Raw genomic sequence first — 20,196 nt, 5'->3', positions numbered from 1 at the left:
AACCACTCAGTGACAGCCTTGGTCTCCAAACAGCCTACATCTCCCGTCCAACTGCGGAGCCATACTGAGGAAGCCGGTAGGCCAGGCAGCCGTTTTACATGACACCCCCTCTACGGCTTCTACAGCTCTAAGGGTCTCAAACCCTGGGCCTAGGTCAATACGGTAGGAGCAAAAGTCTCAAGTATCCTACAGCACTAATCTTTCTTCATGCTAAGCCAATCCGGAGAGCCCAACCCTCCAGATCAACTCCCCAGGTTCCCAAAAATTACTTATAGGAAAAGCAGCACTTATAAATGAAACAGTACCAAATCTGCTAGGATGCCCACCTATCCATATTCCTCCTCCAACGGAGATCAGTAAAGAGGCAGTGAACTTAATTGAATTCATGTTTAATAATTACAGGCACCGTGCCCCCCCTTTCCCCTGCCCAGGCAGCAGCAGGGGTGGTGCAGGGGCTGGGGCATATGCCCCCAGCAGCGAGGACGGCAGTCCCAAGAGTGATTTCAGAAAATAAAAAAGGACCCTAGAGGCAGGCGGTAGTGCCCCTCCCCCCCGCAAAGACACACCAAATTTCAAGACTTTATATATATCTCTGTGCCCTGGGGGGAGGAGAGGGACACTTGGCAGCATCCTGGAGGGGGGCCCCAGGCAGCCCCAAGCCATCCTGCCTCATCAGCCACTTTATTAGCTCAAGACACATCGCACTACAGGCACCCACTGCCACTGCCGCCACTGCTGCCGCCGCCCCCCTGCAGTCCAGGCGGCTGGCTGGCTGGGCCATCCACGTGTCCATGGCTCCAAGTCCCCGGCCCCACCCTCCATCAGTTGTGATCAGACTCCTCCTCCTCAGCCTCACGAAGCCAATTGAAGAATGCTGTGACAGATTTAAGGGCCACACCCTTGCCCTGCTGTTCAGCGGGGTCCTTGCTGCTCTCCCAGCTGTAGAAGGCGTCCTCCTTCACCACGTCCTCATCATATAGAGCATCAAAGAACATCCGAAGCAGGTCTGCAAGCCACAAGGACATCAATTAGGTGACTAGCCCAAGCCTTCTGTACCCTGAGCTCCCTTCCCAGAGAGACACTAAAACACAGCCCTGACCTACCATCCTGGCATTCAGTGATTAGGTCTCCCGACAGAATGCTTAATCCCACAACAGGGACTACCAGCCCAAGAATGACTTTACTTGGCCATTAGCAATCCTTAAAAAGTCTGGCATGTAACCCCAAATATTTGGGAGATAGAGGCAGGAAGATCAATATACCAAGTTGGCAGCTTAGCAAAACTTTCTGAAAAGGGGTGGTGCACGCCTTTAATCCAGTGCTCAGGAAGCAGAGGGCAGATCTCTGAGTTTGAGGCTAGCCTGGTCTGCAATAGATTTTTCTAGGCCAGCTAGTTCTACGTAAGTGAGACTGTCTCAAGAGAGAAAAGGGAGGGCTGGGTGTGGTGGCACACACAGCACTAGGGAAGCAGAAACAGGCAGATCTGAGTTCAAGCCTAGCCTATTCTAGGCTACACAGAAAAACCCTGTCTCAAAAAGCCAAAACAAAACAAAGGAAATAAAAAAGGAAAAATGTTAGGCATGGTGGACCACAACTGTAATCCCCTTACTTGGAATATAGAGGCAAGAGGTCTTAAAATTGCAACTCAGAATACTGAAGTTAGAAACCAGCATCTGAGTTCAAGTCCAGCATTGAAGAGGCCAAGACCAACAGATCCTAAGTGTTGCCTCTTCTTTCTACACTTCAACTCTGTTGAGTGTTATACTCTTTGCCAGTGGTACCATTTCTCTTACCATCTTCTTGATGAGTTCCTCAGGAACCTCCTCTGACCCTGTCTTTAGCCATCAGAGGCTTTCCTCAAGTGCAATCCCAGAACACTGTCCATCCCATTCCTCACAAACTACATACAGTTGAGTGAATGAAGCAAAGGACCTCAAGCCCAGCTCAAGGGTGAAATAAATTAATGGCTTACAACTACAAGTTTAGGCCAAAACATTTTCCTCTGGGCATTCTGTCTCTAGGTACAAGCTGATCCTTCATTTACCCCACACTTGCACTCAAACCCATGCACTCTCAGAGAACACCACACAACTGCTCATTTATCTATCCTACACATTCAAGCCCACAGTTGTCCAATTTTAACACAAGACTCTAAGACCCCATAGCTAAACAAGATTTTTTATACTTGCTTTTTTCCTGTCTTAGCCAACTATGTCTTTTCAATTCAGAACTCCCAACCTCTATCAAATCTTGTATTTTGCTATAAGACTTCAATGTTTTAATATCCAGAGTTTTAAATTTTTAGCTAGGCTCCTACCAAAATGTAGCATCTAACCATTTTTAACCATTTCCCTTTACCAAACTGTTTTTGTTCACAGAGCCCTGCCCTCTGTGTGTCCTCCAGTTTGCCAGGGTTCTTATTCTTGAGGCAATCCCATATCTTTTTTTTTTTTTTTTGTGACATATTGGAGAAAGGTCCCTGCAGGACCCATCAAGGCAAGCTGCAGTGCCTTTTCCTCAACCACTGTAAAATGAAGTCAATGGCTAATTGACAGTATTCTAAAGGTACTTAGGCTTCAAGCCCCATTTTGGTTTTTGTGTTGTTGTTGTTGTGTGTAGCCCTGGTTGTCTTGAACTCAACAAGAGGCCCACGTCCCTCTGTCTCCTGAGTGTCACCATGACTAGCTGGGGTTGGTAGGTAATCTCTGAAACAGGGTCTTCATCAGCCCAGGCTGTAGAGGTCCTCCTACCCCACTACCTCTGGTGTTATAGAGTATGCTTAGCTTGAACTCTTTTATTCTTGGCCTACAATCCCACAAGTCTTATTCCATCCAGTGCAAAGTCCCTGCCACTACTTACATGGTCTAAAGTACCCTCTACCCCACTTCTCCAGTCCCTCTTGTTCATGACTGTTGAACTCTCCTATACTTAGCTTCCTTCAGCAGCTCTTTCGTGTCTTCCAACTCAGGGCTTGCCTGCTTCTCTATCTTTCAGTTAACCAATTCCTACCCATCATCTCTCAGACACATCTTTCAGTACTCGTGCTGTCACTGACTCCAGGCCAACACAGAACCGTGCTCTATTTTCTCACTAGTTAAACACCTGAAAATACCCACGTGCTGAATTTGTAAACCTCACACATGTTCGTAAGCTTCCATTTTTCCATTTCAGAAAATGGAGATAAACCAACAATAGCTATGAGATAAGAAGGCAAAGTAAGCCAACCATTTCAGCCTTGTGCCAGACAGAAAGGGCACATGATGTCTGAAAGATGCTACTGTTTATCACCTCTGCATTGCTGTCATCAACTGGTCAAGCACAAAGCCTGCAGGCAATCAACCCTCAAGGCTTAGATTAACTCATTCCATTTGTAGGAAACAAGCAGAGGGTAAGGTAAGGTGTCAATCAAACCAGCAGGGAGGGCATTTTGTTTTTTGCCCACTTTTTTTGGGCTGAGTATCTTCCATGACTACCCTCTTCTATCTGGCAGTCCCTCTGCCCCCCTCCCCTCACCCCTTGCAGCCTGGCTCTTACTGGCAGGCTGTTCTAAGGTCACTACAAGGGCCTGGAGGGCATAGAGTGCTTGTAGCTCCTTCTGCTCATCACACAGGTATTTCTGTAGCAGTCTTGCTCGCACTTTCAACACTGCAACATCCACTCGGAGAGGAGTCTCAACTACAGAGAAAAAGACAAGTGGAACAATGCAGACTTCACCTGGTTTGGCCCTAGAAGGGCCACAACCATTTTTTTCCCCCTCCATCTTTCTGCCTGGCCCACCCTTGTCCCACCATCTCCCTGGCTTCTTACAAATAATTGCAGAATAACAGACTGTTGTCATGAGGGCTCGAACTAATGTATTGGATGCTATCTGCTGCTCGTTCAGGTTGGCCTGTGCAGAAAAAAATGGCCCGTAAGTATCCACTCTGGTCACCTCCCAAACCATCCCACCTCCAAAACTACCTCTATCCTTCCCCCAATACCCAGGAGAGAACATACCTCTATCCAGTCAAACACCCGCTGGTTACTGCTGCCCTCCTTCAGCAGCTTCTCCAGCTGCCTGCACAGCTCCTCAAAGGCAAGTGCCCTCTGGCCAGGAGCTTCAGACTCTTCTCCCAAGGTATATTCCACCTTCTATAAACAAATGACCCACAGCCAAGGTCAAGACTACAGTGGAAAAGATGAGGGAAAGATGAGATCAGCTAGTCCCAAAAGCACAGTAACTAAACTCCAGTCTCAAACCTGTTCAGCCACGAATGAGGCAACGTCTTGGCCTTCCGCTAGAAATTCCTTCCAGCTCAGCCCAGCCTCTCTCCACAGCATCCCCACCTTTTTGGGACCCTGGAAAACAAAAAACCAATTCAGCATCTCAATACCTACCTTTACACATGGCCCATGGCTCTTAGGACTCAACAGTTCTACAATCATCTCCAACTAAGTATACCACACAGATACCACACAGGCACCGCTCTTCCAAGCCTAGATCAAATACACATCCCAAGTAACAGGAACTCATCCACCATCAATGCTGTAACAGTAGGATGGGGAAATGCCTCTAGGAAAAATATCCATTAGCACTCATAAAACTTTTGGGTCTCAAAAAGGTAAACAACCAAATCTACACATCTCATTCTAGCACATATATTTCACCTACATTTCTCAAGCAGCTTTGTCGATTTTTTTTTTTTTAATTGTATCGCCTTTCAGACCTGGATCAGCTCAGCAGTAAAGAACACACTTACTTCAGTCCCAGCACCCACACAATGGTTTCACAATCACCCATAAGGCCAGGGGATCGAACATTCTCTTCTGGACTCTTCAGGCACATGGAACACACATTATCATGCACATACATACATACATAATTTGCAAATAAACAAAAAACCCAAAACATATATACAAAACAAAAATAAACCTAAATGAGTTATTTTAAATGTATTTTTGTTCCTCTTAACCACTGAGCTTTTCCATTATCCCAAGTAAATGAATGTTTGCTTAAAAACAAAACAAAACAAAACAAAAAAAAACTGCCAGGTGGTACATGATGACAGGCAGGGCTACACAGAGAAAACCTGTCCTAACAACAAAAAAACTAACAGATATACATATTGGTTTCCTAAATTCAGTAGTAATACCCCACACCGCCACAAAAAGTCCTCTGAATCTCCTTCAACCTTGCCCTATCCCTCCAAGTTCTAAACACCCAAACTCTTCATACTACATACCCCAACTTCTCACCACCAAGGACACCACTCCCAACTTGCCTTTTTCAAAGCTTTACATTCCAGTCAACAACTAACTTCCATAAAATAATTCCAGTGTTCTTCAAAGGCCTTCTATTGCAAACAAGCCCTGCCAAGTACTTTTAAAACTCGATGGTACTGAAATACTGTTTTCCCTATTTTTTACATTTCACTCTAATTGTTGAAGCTCCCATCTCTTGCTTTTTCAGTACCAAGTAGGAGTTCATACTGTTTAACCCTCCAAGGGCTCAGTATATAGTGAATGTTCAAAGAAATACTAGTCAAATGAATTAGCCATGGGTCTAGTGATTTTTCTTTGCCAATCTTCCTTCAGCCCAGGTAGAACTACCTACTATTTAATACTTTTCCTCTCTCTAGTATCAAAGTAGTCCTGGCAATGCAAATACTCCAGGCTATCAAAAAACCAAAAGGCTCCAGTCACCAGGGCAGCCAAAGCCACATTCAAGCCTCTGAATCGCCCAACTCACCATGCTCTTGCATAAAAGACCCAGGATCTCCAGCAACAAAGAAGTGGCTTTGCCCATGGGTCTCAGAGGCTTCGTAATTTCCCTGTAAGAAAAATAAGCAACCCTGATGGACTCCACAGCCCTCAATATTACTCCATCCCTCTCCAAACATAAGTATTCAACTTGTCTCCCTTTATTTTTTCTCTCTCTTGCATCCACAAAGGGAGGGAGGGCTTACCTAAACAGCTCTCCCATGGGCACCCCATCTTCCTGGAGAATGGGTGTTATCAGTTCTGCCAGGTAAAGCCATACATGAGGAATATCAATTTCCATGTCCTCAGCTAATTCTAGTGTTTCATACAACCTGAAAAAAGAATGAGAAGTCAGGGCATTTGGAGATGGGCCAGACTCTTACTCTGTTTGAAGGAAAATACAGCGTGACTGAGAATCAAATGTGGAGGCTCCCCAGAAACATTTTCCAGACATGGGACAATCTCAAGATAAAGCTATTTCCACCCCTCACAAAGCTGATAGATTAGGTGGCCTACACATTTAATCCAAGGTTCCCGAAATCCCAGAAAGGAGAAGGAATCGGTGGGTACGTGGACACAGAAGGCCCACATTCATCATACCCTTGGTAGTACTGGGCAGTAGAGAGGTGCCCTGTGCAGAGCAGCTGGTGCAGCAGTCGCCCCATATGCTCACGGGCAATGGTGCTACGCTCCAGGGTAGACTCGATGCCAAGCCGCACAAAGATGAAGAGCAAGGAGGGTGAAGCCAACTCCTGAACACACTGTACTGCCTCCTGAGGAGGGAAAAGACCCAGGAAGAAACCATAATTGCTGGGCCCACACATACAAGCCATGCCAGTCAGCATGGCTCCCCTACCCTTCCCAGCAATCACTAGCCCCTCTCTTCTAAGTGCCAACCTTCATGTCATTGAGATGGAGATATTCCTCAATGATGGCCTTGGACTTCTTCTCCACCTCATCCTCAGAGAGTGCAGCCTTTGGAGGGCTCACTGGAGGTAGAGTGGCTTCCCGCTTCACTAAGGGGGAAGAACTTCTCAGTTACTCATCTTAGCTGAGTCGAGCTCCCCCAGAAAGTTGGGCAGCACTGAGTCCCACATCAGCCAACAGCCTCCTCCTCCATTCCTCTGCCAGCCTTCCCTTTCTTCTCACCAGGATCCCGACCACGATCCTCTGTGAGGCTAGCTGCCTTTCGGAGTCCCTCAGGCTGTGAAGGCCGCTCTCTACTTCGCTCCTCCACTTCCTTGCTAAAACTTCGCTTGGTGGCAGGTGTTCTGGCACGATCAAGTCGGTCCCCACGGTCACCTCCCCGCTCACTCCGTTCTAGTCGGTCTCCCCGGTCCCCAGCTTTCTCACCTCGTTCCCGGCTTAAGCTACTCCTGGAAGACGAGACACGCAGTTTCTCACCTGTACTGCTCCAGCACTTTTATGTGACTATGCAACATGCAGGGCAACTGCTGGGTCTCAATTATTCTTGTTTACCAAGCACACGTCCAAGCAACACAAGTATGAGAAATCCCTATGCTTTGAAACTAAAACCCAATTACAGCATTCGGCAACAAGCCCACCTCCGAAACTCTCACCTCTGTACAACACGTCTGTTCTCTGTGTTCTCTGTGGGTAATGTTTGCTGAAGAGCAGAAAAGCGATTCAAGGTACTAGTAGCTGGACGAGTAGCTTCTGATGCTAGGGAAACAGAAAACTGCATCAACCTACTTCTACCTTCCTAGAGTTGGGGTTACAAGAACACACTACCAAATCTTAATAACTTCCCTACTCTATACATCCTCCTTACGGTTTAGAACGCTTAGTAATTACAGTAAAGTAATTCATTCCATGTTATCACGTACATGCCTCCTATATTCATTCCCTAATTACTTACTCTTGAGAACATCCTGTGTAGGGAGATGAGAATAACAACTGCCCAGCTTCCTACCTGTGTCTGAGGGCTTGGCTCCTGAGCCCCCACTGCTGCCCTTGCCCCAACTCAGTCGTCCTCCAGGTGCAAAGAGCTGGTTGTTAGAATCGATGGAACCAGGCTGCAGAAGAAAAGACAGCAGACTCACACGGCTGACCTAGCTTAAACCCTTAGCCAACACTACCACACACAGCCACACTAGATGAATGGGCCAAATGAGGGACAAGGCAAGTTTGACTACATAGCGCAGTGAGTATTTGAGGGCTTTGTAATCCACAGCCTATGGCTACTACTCCCTCTGCCACTACAGTGTGGACACAGTTTAGCACATAAGGGAGAAACTGTTCTTGTATCAAGTAATTACTCATACATTTTAAAAACTTATACACACACACACGTCTGTCTGCAGATACATCTGCAGGCCAGAAGAGGACATCACACCTCATTATAGATGGTTGTGAGTCACCATGTGGTTGCTGGGAATTGAACTTGGGACCTCTGGAAGAGCTGCCAGTGCTCTTAATTACCGAGTCCAAATTCTACATACTTTATACAACATAAAGTATCACTTTTATTTTTCTTTCAATCCCTTAGTATGTAAATTCATTCTTAGTTTGATTTTGGTGTTGTCAGTTTGATAAGACCAATGTGAACAAATCCTGTAAGTGGTGACTCTTCACCTAACTAGGCTCTAAATAGTCTAAAACTTCAGCTACCACCACCCGAGATGTGGGGACTAATGCATGCTTCATCTTTTCACCCTCCAACTCACCCACTCCAGAATAAAACCCTACCTTGGTGATCTTCGTGAGCCGTGAGGTATCAATGGGACGGCTGCCTTTGCTGATGGGGACTGTATTCCAGCCACCATCATCCACAAGTGGAAGGCCACGGCCTGAGACAAAAAAAAAAAAAAACAAAAAAGGGGCAGGGGAGGCATGTTGGAATAACAAGCGCTAGCAACCCCTTCTCAGGCCACCCTCAGCCTCTGTTCCTCAGATCCTCAATCCCATCACGTGGTCTCAGTGGCCCAGACACGTGGCACTAACAGCAGTCATCAGCGGAAAGCATAATACCCTCATACCCTCCAGGAGCCTGTCTCCTCCTTAGCCCCAACCTCAAACTCACTAATGGGAGGGCCTGGAGGGCCACCCCGACGCTTGTCGCTGCCCTTGGCCATGAGCTGCTGCACTTTGATATGTTCTCGGTGCTCTTCCATCTCAGCCTCCTTATGGATCTGGTCAATAGTCTTAGGACCCTGATCCCCTCGGCGTGGCACCCAATTGCTCTTTGGGAACAAAAGAAAAACAACAGTTATTTTTGGCTGAGCAGGGATCAGACAAGGTAGCATCAGGAACTGGAGTAGAAAATGAAGATAATGTATACCTGCCGCAGATCAAGTACGTCCTGCAGCATAAACCGGATACGAGATGAGGTCTTCTTTTCTTTAATTATTTTTTCCATCTGGTTGAAATACTGATCCATTCGAGGCTAGGAAGCAAAGGGATCAGGTCAGTAACTTCTCATACTTCATCTCTGACACTGGCTAAGCACCCCAGACCTCTCAGCCTGTAGTGTGTTGTCAGCAAATATCAGGCCCAAATGCCTTACCCATTGACCACACCCCAGAACCTCTACCTTAGCTTTTGCAAAGTCTAGGTCTTTGCCAATAGTGGTAAGGAGGCGGCAGAGACATTCCAGGGACTCCTCATCATGGTTCTTGAGTAGTTTGACCACACAGTCATGCATTATTGCTTCTGTTAACATCTTTAGCTTGAATAACTCTCCAATAAACTTGATATTTCCTAAAGAGCGTCGCCGAGCTATGTCCCGGGCCTCTTCTAGCTCTTCTTTCAGGCGTCCCCGCTCTTCTGCCTATCACAGGACAAAGATTATGTCAAAAAAATAACCAGGGGGCTGGAGAGATGGGTCAGTGGTTAAGAACACTTATGTTCTTGCAAAAGATCTTGATTCAGTTTTCAGCACCCATGTGACAGCTCAGAACCAGGGAATCCAGTGCCGTCGTCTGGCCTCCCGACACCTGGCACACACGCACATGTGCACACAAAAGATACATATAAAAATAAAGCTAAGAACAAAACCACACAGCTACTTGGCTAACGCCTTTTCTTCCTTAGCCAGACAGCCAACTGAGCACTAAGCACTGCTGCTGTAAGGTGGAGCCCCAGCAGCCTTTGTACTGTCCCCAGACCTCTAAAGTCAAGCCCTAACTGGTAGGGAGGGTAGTTTGAGTACAGCGTATTATAGCCAATATATTTTCTCACCGTAGCAGCTTCATCCATTTCTTTTTGCTTTTTTTCAAAAACTTCATCATCATCTTTGTCTTTCTCAAATTCCTTCTGGCATCGATTTAACAACAGTTTTCGGAAATTCACAGTCACTGTTGGCTTTTCTGTAGTGGGCACTTTCAGCTGTAGGCCAGAGAATATCCCACTAAGATCAGTCCACGGCAGAGAAAACCTATAATGTACTGCACACTTAGCTTGTCACAACAAACAAGAGGGAACCAAGAAAGCGGGACTCCAGGATCCCCAGGAAGATGTAGGAAGCCAGACAGTAAGATTTAGAAAATATTTGGGCTAACAAGATGGCTTCATGGGTGAAGAGGTCTGTGATGCAATCTTGGTAGTCTGAGTTTGATCGAATCCACATAAAGGTAAGGGAGAATTGACTTCATCAGTTCTCCTGACTGGCATCATGCTAACTGTGGTAGACATGCAACTACTTACACAGACAGGTAAAATGGTAAAGAAAACTAAGCATGAAAAAATCTGTAAGAAAGACTTAGCAAATGGCAGAAACTAACCGCCATGAGGCATCGGCACATGTTGGCATAAGCCACAGAGAAGTTGGGCTCTGAAATGGCTTTCTCAAAGATGAGGTCAATAACTCCTTTGAGGCGTTCCTCGGTGTCAATGGCCAGCTGTGTCACCTGCTTCATCAGCTGCTGGAACATCTGGGGTGTCAGCTTATTCAAGATGGAGCGCACCCTGCGGAACAGGTCCTGTGGGAAGAGAGGATAGAGCAGACAGGCTCTAGTGAAGTCTCAAGATAAACACAGGCTGCTGAGACAATACAAAATGGTAGGGACTGAGTCCACTGGTAAGGATGGACACGAGAGAAGTGGGGCTCAGAAGGCAGATCTTGAGAAGCAGAGATGGAGAATAAAGGCAAGACTCGCCGGTACCTGGGTTTTGCTTCCATCAGCATCCTCTTCCCCTCGATCCTTATCAGCAGCTGTCCGTTTGCTACTGGGTTTCCAAGCCTTCTCTGCTTTGTTCAGTTTTATGTCTTCAGTCATTATCACCGAGGAGATAATCTTGCGTGTTTCCTTTCGTGGGCCCTGCTGAGAGCGCCTGGGTCCCAGGCCAGCCTGCTAGACAAGGGATGAAGACAAGTGAAGACAGAACATCAAGTGTAATACATAACCCCATTACCATCCAGCTGAGACAGACTTCTTCCCAAAGGATGAGATACACAGATCCCACCCTGCCACCCATCTGTCCCTCAACCAGCCCCACTCACCGGCCCTCGGGGCAGCTCCCCACCTGGCCCACCCCTTGGGGGCCCACGGTTGCTGAGGGCTGGTCGGCCAAGGTTGGCAAAGGATGGAGTGAAATCTGGGCCAGAATTTATGCCAGGTAATCTGGAGGGATCCAGTGGCCGAAGTGGTGTTTTATTGGCCTGCAAAGAAGATGTATGTCTTAAAAACAGGTTTGGACTGCTGACTTCTCTGAGGGCCTCAGGCCCTTCCAGGTCAAACCCACCCTTCCTCAACACACCAACCTTATCCAGCACCACATCAGTGATATGGGGCAATCCTTCTGGCTTCTGCATACTGGCAAAGATGAACTGAAAGCCCAGCAGGAATTCCCTGTCATAACGCTTCTTCTCCTCAAGGTTTAGCGGCTTCCACTGATCTACAAGACAGGATGCATCAGTCACACTATGTCCCGACATAAAGATACCATTTCTCATATAAACAGGAAAATATTGCTCAACCACCCATTTTCCTTGAACACACCTGACTTGTACTCATACTTCTGTTCCCCAGGCTGGATGTTCTCAGCATTGTGAATTTTGTCTTCCTTAGAGTCCCAGGTTTCCTCTGCTTCCTCAGGCTGTGGGGGCACAGTAGTGCCCTCAGACTCTGGGCTTGGGTTGCTACCTGCGGGAGGCTGATTCTCTACCTCTGGTACTGCTGGGTCCACCTTCAATCATAGATGAACAGCCAGTTCAATCATAAACGAACACTCAGTTGTCAAACTGTCCCATCTCCCCTCAACTATTTCTTGCTCCCTTACCTCCTTGAAGGCATCTAGAAGGTCACCCACAGCCTCCTTCTTATTTAACTCTTTAATTTTCCGTCTCCTCTTTGGCACAGATACTGCCACTAAAAGGAGAAAGGATGACAAGATGTGAATAATAAGTATCCCTAACATGAGAAAAAAAAAAAAACCAGTCACATCATTCCTCTATCTATCACTCCCACTTCAGGCTGGAAAATCCTCTTTGTAAACCAGGCACTGTGGCACATTCCTGTAATTCCAAAATGTGGGAGAGAGACACACATGGACCAGGAGTTCAAGCGTAGCCTTATATAAAAAAACCCGAGTCCTTACTCTACTTCTTAAAGTCTATCACTGAGCCAAAATGGGAGCCCATTTTGTGGGAGGCTACGCACAAAAAGGTGGTGCATGCTTTTAATCCCAGCACTTGGGAGGCAGAGGCAAGCAGAACTCCTTGAGGCCAGCCTGTTTCACACAGGAAGTTCCTAGACAGTCCAAGCCAAGCTAAATACCCAGTCTCAAAAATCAAAAAGGTTCCAAATGGGAGGTCATTAAGGAGAACTGACCTCCCTCTGATGTTGCCAGAATGAGCAACATCATCTAGCCACACCTCCTTACCTTGGGTGGCTGCTGCCACCTCCAAACTCTGAGACAACTGGGCTGGGACAGGAGCACTGTCGAGGGGGGGGTCCTCTCCTCCCTTCTCACTCCCAGCTTCTCCACCTTCTTCTTCTTCCTCTATTTCTTCCTCCTGAGCAGGGGAAGTATCTGAAGGAGCCACAGGTGGAGTGGGAGAGAGAACGGTGGCCAGTGCCAACGATGAAACAACTTCCTTGGCCTGTTCCTCTGGCTCACTGACTGGGCTTAAGTCCGCAGCTGGTGGTGAGGGGGCTCCATTGAGCAGTTCCTCAGGTTGGGCAGTTGGAGCAATGGGCACAGGCGATTCAGAAGCACAAGCTGAAAGAGGGGGAGGAGCTGGCTCTGTGCTTGACTCCACCTCTGGTTCCAGATCCTCAGAAGGAACTACGCCATTGGGCTCATGGGTTTCCACCCTGTGAGGCAGCAGGGCCGTGGAAACCTGGAGAGGACTGGAAGAAAACTCAGATTCTGGAATGGGTTTGCTGAGTGTCACTTCTACTTCCAGTATGGGTTCAGCAAGAGTGGGTTCTGGAGAGAGGCAATATGGCTCCCCAGTTTCACAAGAGATGGGGGTCGCTTCTTCTACAGACATTTGCATAATCCCCGTTGTCATAGTGTCCCCAGGAATAGAGAGGACTCCAAGATTAGATTCAGACCCCGGCTCCAAAATTGGGGGTGGTGATGGGGTTGGAGAAGGCGATGAAGGCTGAGATTCTGTGCCAGGGCTGTGCTCTGGGCCAGGCAGTCCTGGCCGGCCCCCAATGGCTGCTCCCTGTGACCGGTCATCTGCACAAGAATGAATGTGTGATAGCAAGTCCTTCACTGTTGGTGTTCTTCCTCCCAGCCAAGGTTACCTCCAATTTAACACTCTCAACCCACATCCCAACCTTCTCCCACCAAGGCTGTTTTAACTTCAAGCCCACTACATGAAACCTACATCATTCTTCTCTGGTACTCAGTTCAACTTTAAATCCTCATACTCCCCCCCCTCCCCATAAAGGCTGTGTCACTGCCCTCCTTACCTGGCCGGATAATGACAGCAACCTGAGGCGACTCCCCATTGGGTTGAGGCTCCACACCGCCTCCCGTCTGCAGGACACAAAGTGTTATAAATTTGCACCGAAGAGTTCCACACCCTTCTTTACTAGAGTCATTTCTACTTTAGCTCTGCCTAGAAATCCAGGAAAGCAGGGAAATAAACCCCTTAGGTGAAGGAAAAGATCAAGTGACTTGGGAATTCAGGGCAGAATAGCAGTTCAAGACAAGGTATCGCTCAAAGAGTTGACAGTACCTGGGGAGGAGTAGGTGTGGAGGCAGTGCGGGCCCCAGACATGATCTCTTCTGTGATATCCTTCCCTCCTTGGTTTGGGTCTCGAATTCGGATCTGGGGAAAAAAAGCTATAGGATGAGTGGGAAGCAGAAGGAGCCCACCTCTCCACCCTGTCCCACTCCTAAGACTCTGGGCCAACCTCCCACCCCTACTGGGAAGCAGGTGGGTGGGTGCCAGAAACCCCATGAGTTCTACTGTCAACCCATCCGGCTGCTCTTGTAGTCGCTGCCCTGGCCCCCACCGCTAAGACTCTTGACCTCACAGAGCAGCCCTGTACATCACAATGCCCCTCCCTCCCTCCCCTCTCCCCACCAGCAACCCCTAAGTCAATGGCCACACATCCTAGGGCTCAAGACCCCCATCTAGCATCCAGCTAGCTCACTTGTGGCTAGTCGGTCTGATCTCTAGGGGTAGGGCCCAGATGCAGTAGGTGGAGCCAGGGTGACTCAGCGGCTTCCCCAGCCCTGGCACCCTATTCTGGGCACCATGCCCAGGGCTTGAGGACTGAGCAGAGGCGTAGGCCTCCAGAGCTTCCAGGACTAAGGGAGTGAGGAGCACAGAAAACAAACCATTTCCAAAGCTAACCACAGCAACCCCCAAACAATCACACATCTTGTGAACCTACTAGAGTCCAAGTGTCTTGGAAACTACCCTGCTGCCCACTTTAGCCTTCCCATGAGTTGCTTCTACACTGCGGTCACCTTACAAGGGACCTTCTTATTCCACAGACCTTACACTCAGGTGAAGGTCTAAGAAGTCTTGTTCCCACAGGTACAGCATTCCAGACCTTAAGTTTCCCTCCCCAGGTGTCCCAGAGCCCCCTGTTGCTACTTACAGTTTTTCGTTCTCTCTTAGGAGCAATCTGGGGTGGCTGGTTCATCAGAACTGGGGCAGGAGCCACACTAGCAGGAAACTGCTGCACACTTTGGGCTGGGTAATAGGCACCAGCTTGGGGGAAGGAGGACAGAGGAAGATTCGTGACAGCATCAGGACCCAAACATAGACTAATATGTGCTTTAACACCTCCCACTCCAGAACCTCTCATCATATATAGCCGGCCCCTGGCCCTGCCCTGCCCGCCTCCCTAGGGAATTAGGTGTCTGTCAAAGCAGGGGAACCAGTTTGAACTGCGTTTACAAGAATTCCTCGCACAGACACACACACCTTGTAGGTAGGAACTCCTTCCTCTCTCTCTACATCAGCTCCCAGGTACTGTTCTGCCCCACAAGGCACTCTTATATACATACCCGACCCCAGCAACAAACACATACACTCTCAATTTGAGGCATAATCGATTCATTGGCAGGGAATAAAAAGTGTTTTCCAAACCATTCCACTTAAGCTGACTCCAATTCCTAATTCAGCCTTTTGCAAGGGGCAACCGTAACAAAAAGTAACACTGGGCCCAAGAGAAATAAAAATTAATTCCCTAAAGCAACTGTTTCCAAAGTGGAGTAAATTTGTAACTCATTCCTAATTCCCACTTGTTCCTTCTGAAAGTATCAATGGTACCTATCTGTTTAAACCACACACACAACTATATATGTATTACAAGTACATACTCAACATCTTCCTGATGAGAAAAATTTTTAGATACTGCTATAAGCTAACATGGTAGCACACACTTACAATTCCAGCAATCAGAGGCAGGGGAATCACTGCAAGTTTAAGGCTAGCCTGGTTTCCAAAGCAAGCTGTAGGCCAAGCCAAAGCTACATTATAAGACTGTCTTAAAAACCAAACCTACTACCATAAAGTTCAGAATAATTCTGTGAACATAAAGATCTGCAAAAACCACTCAAACCCATGCACTGTCTCTAAACTACGAAAGCACCATATAAAAAGTCCGCTGCCTTGGCTTTCAAGTCACAGCCTGTACTTCTTTTAGTTTACTTTTATTTTTTTATTGTGTCTCTGTGGAGGTATGTACGTGTAGCTATCCAAAGAATCTGGAGGCGCTGGATCCCCCAGGAGTCGAAAGTTAGTTGTGCGCTACGTAACATGGGTACCAGTATGGAACTTGGGCTTTGCAAGAGGAATTCATTCTTAGCCATCAAGCTGTATCTCCAGCCCTTTCTTTTATCTGTCTGTCAGTTGGTTGTTTTTTTTTTTTTTGACAGGGCTTTTAAGTGTAGCCCTGGCTGTCCCAGAATTAACTCTGTAGACCAGGCAACATCGAACTCACAAATCCACCTGTTTCTGCCTCCCAAGTGCCAGGAATAAAAGCCTGCACCACCACTGCCCGGTGCCCTTTGATTTTTAAATGATGTTTATTTTTTCATTTAGTGTGTGCAGGCCTGAAATCCATGGCTTAAGAGTAGAGGTGAGAGCACAATTTGTGAAAGTCAGTTCTTTCTACCAGCTAGGTCCCCCTGATCAAGCTCATGTCATCAGGCAAGGGGTAAATGCTTGGATCCACAGAGCCATCTTGAAGGCCTTGATCCTATAGTTTTATTTTTTTTATTTTTTCCCTTTTTCTTTTCTTTTGAGACAGGATCTCACTATACACCTCTGGCTGTCCTGGAACCATATTGGCTTCAAACTCAAAGATCTGCCTGCCTCTGCCTCTTGAGTGCTGGCTGGGATTAAAGGCCACCACACCTGACTTGATCCTGTGCTTCTTCAAGTAGAGAAGACTCCAACTCTCTATGCAAAAGATCAAAGCTTCCTTTACCAGGTTAAATATTAGGCAGCAATCCCTACCACCTATTATTTCTGTTATTTTAACAATCAAAAGCATGCCGAGGAAAGGCTTAGAACTTAGAAGTGCTGAATATTTGGAGATGTTCCCTAGTGTGCACTCTCACCACGACTCCTTCCCCTGCTTACCGTAGGTCCCAAACTCGGTAGGGCTTGCACCCGGATAAAAGCCTGGGGCTCCTGGCTGCACAGGGTACTGCTGTGTCGGGACAACATATGTGGAACGCCCCTGATAGGGGTTGGGGGAGAGAGGAGGGAAAAGAAGGAGATGAGGAAGGCTACGAACATCGTATCAGGTTATAAGTAGGGTAAGCCAAGCCTAGACAATGAGCAGAAGTCCCACCTCTATATAAGAAATGGATCTAGAGGGTCAGGTAGGAGAGGTAGAAGGAGGCCCAAGGTAGCCTGGCATCTAGCCCCCAGCCTCACCTGTCCAGGGATATAGTAGGCTCCTTGGGAGGCTGAGTAGGAGATCTGGGAAGGGATCATCATTACTTGGGATCCAGCAGGGTAGACATGGGCAGCTGGGCCAGGTCGGGCAGGGGCTGCACTCTGCACTCGGGAGGCTGCACTGCTCGGGGGCTGAGCCCGGCTAGGGTAGAAGTGCTATTAGGAAGAAGGAAGAAAGCAGTTGAGGGTTAAGGGGGAACGAACAGCAAAATCAGCATTCCAAAATGTTCATATAATCTGAAGAGCACTACAGTCTTTAGAACATGGAGACCAATCCTTCCAAGAACCGAATGACTAGCTGACAGCTAAGTGGCCTCTTGTACTGATCCTTGCCTCCACATGAAGATGAAGACTCTGTATCCTGTGCTCTCACTGTCATGCACACCTAGTCACTTCCAGACTACCCGTCCACAGAAAGTTCCTGACATCAAGATGCAGCATGCCTATGTAAGGCCCTCCTGGACAACACACTCCCCAGCATGCACTACTCCATCTCATGAACTGAGGGGCAACTTGCTACATGCATATGTTTTCCAATTCTGAGATACTTGCTCAACAGTTAACCTCAAACATGCAGTATTTGGACTCACACTAAAGATCTAAACACTAAACAAGGTCCCACCCTGAACATCCCAACCTGTGCCTAGCTATGGCCTAGGGTGGAAGATGGGGTGACACCAAAGAGGTGGCTCAGGACTAGGTATGGGGTATTACCTGCAGAGACCTGAATCCTCCCTGAGAGCACATGGGGACAGGAAAGACGACAATTATCCCCAAGGTGGTGGAGGGGGTTAAGGGGAGTGAAGTAGGTAGGAAAAGAAACCTTCCACTTGGGAAGAACTTGGAGAACAGGAAAAAAAAAAAAAAGGAAAAAAAAAGAAAGCACAGCTCGAATGTTTATCTCATCACAGTCCAAAGAGAAAGCGGAGAAGAGGAACAGGGTAATGGCAACCTCCTAGTGTAATAGGTAAAAAGGCAGGGCCCACTGCCCCATACCCAATTCTCAAAGGCATGAAGACCCAGTAACGCCACTCTCACAAACTTCACAAAGGGTCAGCCACCACAAGTAACTACCACAGCGTGAGAGAACATGGAGCAACTGTCAGGGAGTTAGTGGCAACTACACGGCCTCCACAGTTCCCACACTAGGCCCAAAACAGCAGCACATTTTCCCCAGCTCCCACCCAGCACCCCTACTCTACCCACAGCCCCTCACCTGGCGGGGCTGAGAAGGCGTGTTCATTTGTGTCGCTTGTGGCGTGCTAAACACCACCGGTGCAGTCTGCCCCGGGGGAAACGCTGGCTGGAGGGGAGAGACCGGAGTTCAGCAGGAGGGAAAGCCTGGGTGGGGCCTAAACCCAAGCTGGTGAAATAAGGGGAGCAGACCTGCAGTAACAGTCCCAGCAGTCCACATGTCCCCTCCCTGTGACAGCCCCAGGGACAGCCAGGGGCCCTATCTCAATTTGGCAGCAGGCAGCTGCACTTTGCCCTAACACAGATGGGGGTGGGAAAACTGAGAGCTGCATGACCTCCACCCCACCAGAGTCCTGTTCATTTAGCCTTGATTACCTGTGGGAGTCCAGGGGACCTGGCGGGTGGGGGGCCTGTGGGCTGAGGAGCTTTGTTCATTTCATTTGGTGCCACATCAGGGTCCCCCCAGCACCTGTTGGAAAGAGCAGAGCTCAGAATGGGGAAATGACCCAAGCTTATGGCAAATGGGCTGGGGGAAATGTATCAAAAGTGTTGGATCAAGGGAGGTGCCAAGGGAGTGCAGAACATAAAAGATACAGCCTGTGGATCCCACCGACACACCGCCTCACCCCGACCCCACCCTTGCCTGCTCGAGCAGTCCCCTCACTCACCCCCTCGGTTAAGAATAAGTCCACAGTGCGGCCTACAGGTTCTGGGCATCCGAAGGCCTGGGGTTGGGAGGTGAGGGTATCAACCTGGCTCCACGGGGCCCAAGACCAACCAGACCGGAAATTCCAGGTCTCGCTGGCACCAGGCTCCCGGATCACAAATGAAGCCGGCTGCTTCGGCCGTGGTATCCCCACCCCCCACCCGGGGACACCGGGTTCGGAGTCTGCCGCGGGGTAGTCGCGCGGGGCCGGAGAGGCCTGAGGCCGCCCGGGAACACAAGCCAGGAAGGGCGCGTGTCCGGCCGCACCAGCAGGGCGGGCGGCGGCGGCGACGGCGGCGGCGGAGCCGGCTCAGGGCAGGCGAGGGTCGGCCGCCGGGCGGGGCTGGGGGCTCCTCCCTGCCCGCCGCCGCCTCCCTGCCCTGCGCAACGCGGCCAGTGCCAAAGAACAACGTGTCACTTCCCGGCCGCCCGGGCCCCGCAGGGGGAGGGGGCGGCGGGTCTGCGCCGCGCAGCCTGCGCCGGGCCGCGGACCAGGCCGGGCGGAGGTGGCTGTCGCACCGCCACCCCAGCGCCCTCCCCGCCCGGGCCCTGCTCCCCACCCCCACCCGGGCCCGGCTCGGCACACGTGGGCCGGGGATCGGCCTGGCGAGTAGGGCCTGGGCGCGGGCACGGGGCCGGGGCGTCTGGGCTGCGGCGCAGGGTGGCGGGCCCCGGGCCGGATGGCGGCGGATGCGGGGGGAGGGGTGGGGGGCCGGGTCGGGCCCGGACATGGCGGCTTTACCTTCAGTCTCCTTCAGTCCGCGCGGCCGAGCCCCACGCAGCCGCACAGACGTAGTCCACAACCATTTCCGGCTCCCCGCACAGATCCCGCTCGGCGGCCACCGCTTCTCCGCAGGCGCAGCCGGCGCCCCACGTGACCGGCGCAGAGGGCGGAGCCGCGCTGGCGCCGGGGAAGCACATGGGATTTGCTCCACCCTATCACGTGACGCGCACTGCCCGCCCCCGTGTCCCCTCCCGAACTTTGGAACTCCCAGGCCGACCCCCTCGGAGGCTCTGGCGGTTCTTTAGTTCATTCATACTTTGCGCAAGCATTTATTGAGCGCGTGAGTGCTGAGCGAAGAGCCGGCTGGGAGCTGAGTGCCGAGTTTAAACGCGGTCCTGCCCTAGTGCATGCAAAGTATGCAGCCTCTGGAAAGCCTGTAGACTTGATCTTTGATAGGCCTAATTAACAAAGGAAATTGAGTGTTGCACC

At 49.4% G+C, this 20,196-nt stretch overlaps 1 protein-coding gene and 1 non-coding gene across 7 annotated transcripts; both read right to left on the bottom strand.

The window, feature by feature from the left end:
- Window positions 1–373: 373 nt before the first annotated feature.
- Window positions 374–19,877, bottom strand: Eif4g1 (eukaryotic translation initiation factor 4 gamma 1). 6 transcript variants are annotated; one of them, XM_021638540.2, is made up of 34 exons: window positions 19,726–19,877; window positions 18,946–19,002; window positions 18,653–18,746; window positions 18,300–18,386; window positions 17,798–17,818; window positions 17,063–17,239; window positions 16,763–16,862; window positions 14,769–14,881; window positions 13,895–13,987; window positions 13,626–13,692; window positions 12,583–13,389; window positions 11,980–12,068; window positions 11,700–11,886; window positions 11,462–11,595; window positions 11,201–11,359; window positions 10,863–11,051; window positions 10,482–10,679; window positions 9,940–10,086; window positions 9,293–9,529; window positions 9,041–9,145; window positions 8,783–8,942; window positions 8,449–8,549; window positions 7,673–7,775; window positions 7,320–7,422; window positions 6,889–7,115; window positions 6,637–6,755; window positions 6,340–6,512; window positions 5,946–6,071; window positions 5,729–5,810; window positions 4,240–4,338; window positions 3,997–4,131; window positions 3,808–3,889; window positions 3,535–3,675; window positions 374–1,006 (listed from the first exon to the last, which is right to left on the bottom strand). In XM_021638540.2, exons 3-34 carry the CDS (start codon window positions 18,710–18,712, stop codon window positions 822–824), a joined length of 4,806 nt encoding a protein of 1,601 aa, XP_021494215.1. In that variant the 5' UTR covers window positions 18,713–18,746; window positions 18,946–19,002; window positions 19,726–19,877; the 3' UTR covers window positions 374–821. The 6 variants fall into 6 exon arrangements, with proteins under 6 accessions (XP_021494215.1, XP_021494217.1, XP_021494218.1 ...); XM_021638542.2 differs by having other exon boundaries at window positions 10,863–11,048; XM_021638543.2 differs by lacking the exon at window positions 17,798–17,818.
- On the bottom strand, window positions 8,646–8,720 carry LOC132648867 (small nucleolar RNA SNORD66). The gene has a single exon (XR_009587253.1). It is a non-coding gene; the product is annotated as a small nucleolar RNA SNORD66 (small nucleolar RNA).
- Window positions 19,878–20,196: the final 319 nt, after the last annotated feature.

This window comes from Meriones unguiculatus, chromosome 17, assembly GCF_030254825.1.
Source record: "Meriones unguiculatus strain TT.TT164.6M chromosome 17, Bangor_MerUng_6.1, whole genome shotgun sequence".
NCBI lineage: Eukaryota > Metazoa > Chordata > Mammalia > Rodentia > Muridae > Meriones > Meriones unguiculatus.
Note: the sequence above shows the minus strand (reverse complement) of the source record. Positions and strands in the feature narration are given on the sequence as shown.

Bases quoted from the DNA above. Each gene is read 5' to 3' on its own strand.
- Eif4g1 (XM_021638540.2), bottom strand. From the start codon at position 18,712: ATGAACAAAGCTCCTCAGCCCACAGGCCCCCCACCCGCCAGGTCCCCT. The intron at 17,240-17,797 runs GTAATACCCCAT...TCTTCCTAATAG, and splicing joins GAGGATTCAGGTCTCTGCAG to CACTTCTACCCTAGCCGGGC. The intron at 8,943-9,040 runs GTATACATTATC...TTGTTCCCAAAG, and splicing joins ACGTACTTGATCTGCGGCAG to AGCAATTGGGTGCCACGCCG.